The 4,643-nt window shown below is 43.8% G+C and overlaps 1 protein-coding gene across 2 annotated transcripts in view; it reads right to left on the reverse strand.

Moving 5' to 3' along the window:
- Positions 1–173: 173 nt before the first annotated feature.
- LOC109394111 (RNA polymerase-associated protein LEO1-like) overlaps positions 174–4,643 on the reverse strand; it is a 17,691-nt gene continuing 13,221 nt past the window's right edge. For both annotated transcript variants that reach the window (XR_002126383.1, XM_019663922.1), the window contains 2 exons: positions 1,810–1,960; positions 174–1,262 (listed from right to left, as the gene is read on the reverse strand). Coding sequence is in view for 1 of the 2 variants with exons in the window: in XM_019663922.1 (XP_019519467.1) it covers positions 1,051–1,262; positions 1,810–1,960 (363 nt within the window). In the remaining variant the exon portion in view is untranslated. The remainder of the gene's footprint in view (positions 1,263–1,809; positions 1,961–4,643) is intronic.

Genomic DNA, 4,643 nt, shown 5'->3' on the forward strand with positions numbered 1-4,643 from the left:
TGTGCAGACACTCTACAGCAGTTCTCAACCTGTGGGTCGCGACCCCTTCAAACGACCCTTTCAGAGGGGTCACCTAAGACCATAGGAAAACAAAAAGATATTTACATTACAATTCATAGCAGTAGCAAAATTACAGTTATAGAGTAGCAATGAAAATAATTTTATGGTTGGGGGTGACCACAACACGAGGAACTGTATTAAGGGGTCGCGGCATTAGGAAGGTTGAGAACCGCTGCTCTAGCAGGTCAGGTTTCCCCTGGGCAGCGGTCAGGACTGGAGGGACACTTCCTTGTCTATACTGACTAGGATTTCTATCATATTATATTTGTAATACAGTCCTCTGCTTCCTTAGTACTTTACTCTCTGTGTCTAAAATTCAGTAGTTTAAAGCTTGCTGATTTTTTAAAAAGACGGCTGTTGTTTTCCCAGTATGCTTTTAAAGTTTTAAATATATTTTTTATATGAAAAATGAACACCTCCCTTATACAAGTGACCAATGTTTAACTGAACATTTCTGTTACTGCGATCTTGACTCCTATCTGTATCTCCAGAAACCTAGAGAGGGACGCATGTTACGTGTTCAGAAAACACTGAAGAAATTAATATGGCTTATGGGCAGTAACAGTGATTCACTTTTATAGTTAAGACTTGACATTTCTTTGCATTTGTGATCTTATAAGTGGAAAAGGAAATAATGGGAAAATATTTTAATAACATGGAAATGGAATAACCCTCCACTACAATTTTACCCAAACAATAAAGACACCCAGTTACCCCCAATGAACATGGCAGGTGCCTGGAACTACCATGAGCTATTCCTGGTTCTCCAGTCAAGACTTGATGTGTCTAGGGCCCTGGCACCTTTCTCACAGGCCTTTCCATCTACCGGGCATGCCCGCCCTGGCCAGTGTGTCCTACAAACTAACACTCTTTCTTCAACATCCAGCAAGAGGTCTCCTCTGAGCAGCCTTCCAGCACCCATCCAAGCAGAGGTGTCAGGCTCTCCTCTGGCCACTCCTAGTCCTGTCACTGCACTTATGTCACTGAGCTTCAGTGAAATGTGTAGACATGTGTGTGCTCCTGGGCTGTGAGCTCCTCTTTATTCCACAAGGTGATTTGTGGGTACAGAGTAAACCCCTTAGAATTAAATAAATTTGCTTTTACCTCATCGCTGCTGAGTTGCTTTGCTCTCGGTAATCTTTGAGACTTATTTTCTTCTGATTCTTCATCGCTGTCTGATGAATAGATTCTGGCCTGTTCCTCTGAAAGCAAAGGAACTATAGACATGAGACTGACCTCCCAAGATGAAGACCCATTTATTCCTGAATTTTTCTTCTGGTGAATATTACTTCCCAGTGTACATTTTCCCTTGAAGAGCCAACAATTTTAAGTTTCGATGAGAACATACGTAAAACTTTCAGACATGCTGAAGTGACTTAAAGTTGAGGTTTTCTTCTCAGATTGATCACTTTTAAATACCCAAAAGGCTTTAGCACACATTTTTAAAACCTATCAAGTTTAATTATCGGGTCCTTAATTATGTAAGCAGGCAAACTGCCTATTACACAATTTCTTCCAGAAGGACACAAATTATGTAATTCATTTTCTTTATTTTGGCGGTGCCTTATTTTTCCAGCTAAGCTATTCTGAGGGAATGTGATCCTAACAGAAACAAAAATAAAACGCCTCTGTACTGCAGTCCTAAGGAAAGAGTGGCCGGCCGGAGAGTAAGAGCCCACCAGGGCAGAGGCAGGGCAGAGGCAGGCCCTGCGGCCCCGAGAAGAAAGGCCACCTCCACACCTGACTCACCTCCCAGTTCCCCGTGGTACTGGTTTTCAATGGCTTCATCGCCTTCCTCCTCCTCGTCACTGCTGGGGTCCCTTGGCCCCTGCTGGTTCTGCTTGTTCTGCAGACAGACTGTTGTCCTCTGGTGAGATGACCTCACACGTTTGTGTTCTTTCTGAAGGAAGCAAACGATTTAACTTGAACTACCTTTGTGCCTACTTGAACTTATTTTTACTACATTTAGCTATGTTCGGAGCACAATTCTCTCCATTCCACACGTTACCACACACAGTGACATCTTGCTTGGCTCTAAGGCGTGAAGGCAACAAGAGGGTGAAGAGGCAAAGTCTCCCTCATACCAACCACCCCATCAGAGCCGGCACAGACATGGCCTTGGGAGCTGCAGCGTCCCCTGCGCTGCCAGTCAGAGCACAGAGGGCGGCGACCAGCCTGAGCAGTGTCATCCATGCCCAGCGGACGCCTCAGGGAGGCTGTTTCCGTTCACCGGAGACACACACCTGACTTGCCCAGGCTCCTCCAAACTACCAGTGCCCACATACTCCTATCTGGGCCCCTCCACCCAGAGGGCTCCCCACTGCTCCTGACGACAGGATGGGAAGGTGTTGGTAGGGGAGGGTCCCAGAGCCCCGAAGTAGAGCCTCATCCCCTTCCATCTACCCGGCACTCCATATGTTGGGGTTCACAAGGGAAGGCCAGTGTTGAATGAGTCAGAAATGTNAAAAAAAAAAAAAAAGGTGACCTGAGTGACATCAACATGATAGTAGAGTGAGAAGACTCCATTGTTTCTCCCCTTAAATTTATAAATCAAAACAATTATAACTCTACAAAGAATCATTTGCTCAACACAAACATGCCTGAAAGATAAACATCTGGGCATATTGGAACGAGTAGGGGAGGTAGGATGGGGTGGCTGAGGGAGGACAGGGATGGTGGCGGCAGATGCTGTTCAGTGCCCACATGGCTCCTCCAGTGAGCTCGGTAACTGGAGAAGTTGAGCTGCTGTCCTCACACTATAGCCTGGTGCCTGAAAGGGGCAGAAGCAGTTTCCCTCCAGGAATAGGCATCTCCCTTCCCCCTTCGCACCTCACAGAGCCAGGTACAGGTAGCTGGGAAGCTTTAAACGAAAAGATGAAATATTGCCATTTGCGACAACAGGGATGGATCTTGAGAGTTTATGCTAAGTGAAATAAGTCAGACAAGAACCATATGATTTCATCTACATATGGAATATAAAAACCAACAAATGAACAAACAAGCAAAAAAAAAACCAAAAACAAGCTAATAGATATAACAGAAGTGGTTACCAGAAGGGAAAGGAGGTGGAGGGAAGACAGAGCATAAAGGGGGTCAAATATATGGTGATGGAAGGAGATTAGACTTCCAAGTGGTGAGCACACAATATAGTATACATATGTATTAGATATATACCTGAAACTTATCAAACAATGTCACCCCAATTTAAAATTTTTTGGGGAAAATAAATAGCCAACCTTACAATTAAATCGTGCTAGTACCTCTCAGTGTTCTGGATGAGTCTCTAACTTGCCTTTCAGGAGCTAGTGCTAATTATGGATGAGTTTACTACACAACCATGAAATTAATGCTTTAAAAGTATAAAAAGGAGGGAAATACATAAATCAAGTTTTTTACATGATGAGATGATGGGACATTTTGTTTTCTTTAACCGTTTCTATTTTAACATTTTAAAAAATATATCTAATTAGTATTCAATTTTCAGAGGTAGAGAAATATAAACATTAAATAATGATGGATTTACATGGTCAAGTCCAAACACCACCAAGTTGGGAAAACCGACTTCAGAGAAGTTGCCCAAGGTAACACCGATGGTTTGTTCATTCAATAAATACATTCCAGCTACTGCTCTAGTCACAAAGTTAGAAGTTAAATCTAGTGTGTTTCCCACTGCTTTTTTCTCTAAACCTGTAGTGGCTGCTGATCTCAGGTAGGTATTTTGGGTGTCTTTCTCCATAAGGTCATTAATGTACCTGCTCCGCATGTTGGTGGTTGTGCGTAGAAGCCTCTTGTCTCAAAAATGCTGATTTTTTTACTTGGGTAGAAAAAACTTTGGACAGCAGTCTTAAGTTCTTTCAGCCTCAGCTTCCACATCTGTAAAATGGAATTAGCCCCTGCCCTTCAAGTTGTTCTGAGAATTAGGATTCGTAAGGCCCATGCAGCACCTGGCAAAGCACCCAGTGTCCAGTAAGCCCTCCTGTGCTGTACCTGCTTTTCCAAGGTCACAGGCGACCTTGTGGTCAGTGGCAAGTTAGTGCCATGCCAACGGAGACACAGAAGGGCCCTGAACCCAGCTAGACAGGGCAGGGAGGACATCCCAGAGGAGGCAACACTGGAGCTAACCCTAAGCTCACCTCTGGGCAGGGTCAGGGGATGGGGTGGGGCAGAACAGCAGGAAGGCATGAAAACCTAAGACCCAGAGCAAACAGTTACAAAATAAACTCCTCATTTGGGAAAAATGGATTTTCTAAAGTCACACACTTGTTTTTGAACATTTTTTTAATTCACAAGTAGGATTATGCAAAAGCAACTCAATTAGTCATTTCAACCAGAAGAAGTCATCACTTTTAAAAGAAACTGTTGAAAACAACACATACAACGAGTGCACACTTTATGCTTCTGTCATCGTCTTTCTCTTCACTCCCTGCTTTCCTATTTCTGGAGGGTTCTCCTGAAAAGATCGGAGAAATAAGAGGTAAAATTCAACATCAAAAGTTTCTGGATGAGCTGGCCAAGTGGCTGAGTTGGTTAAGAGTTCACTCAAAGAGTGTGAGCTCTAAGCAACAGGCCCAGCTGAGCTGCCA

The sequence above is a fragment of the Hipposideros armiger genome, unplaced genomic scaffold, assembly GCF_001890085.2.
Source record: "Hipposideros armiger isolate ML-2016 unplaced genomic scaffold, ASM189008v1 scaffold_12, whole genome shotgun sequence".
Taxonomy (NCBI): domain Eukaryota; kingdom Metazoa; phylum Chordata; class Mammalia; order Chiroptera; family Hipposideridae; genus Hipposideros; species Hipposideros armiger.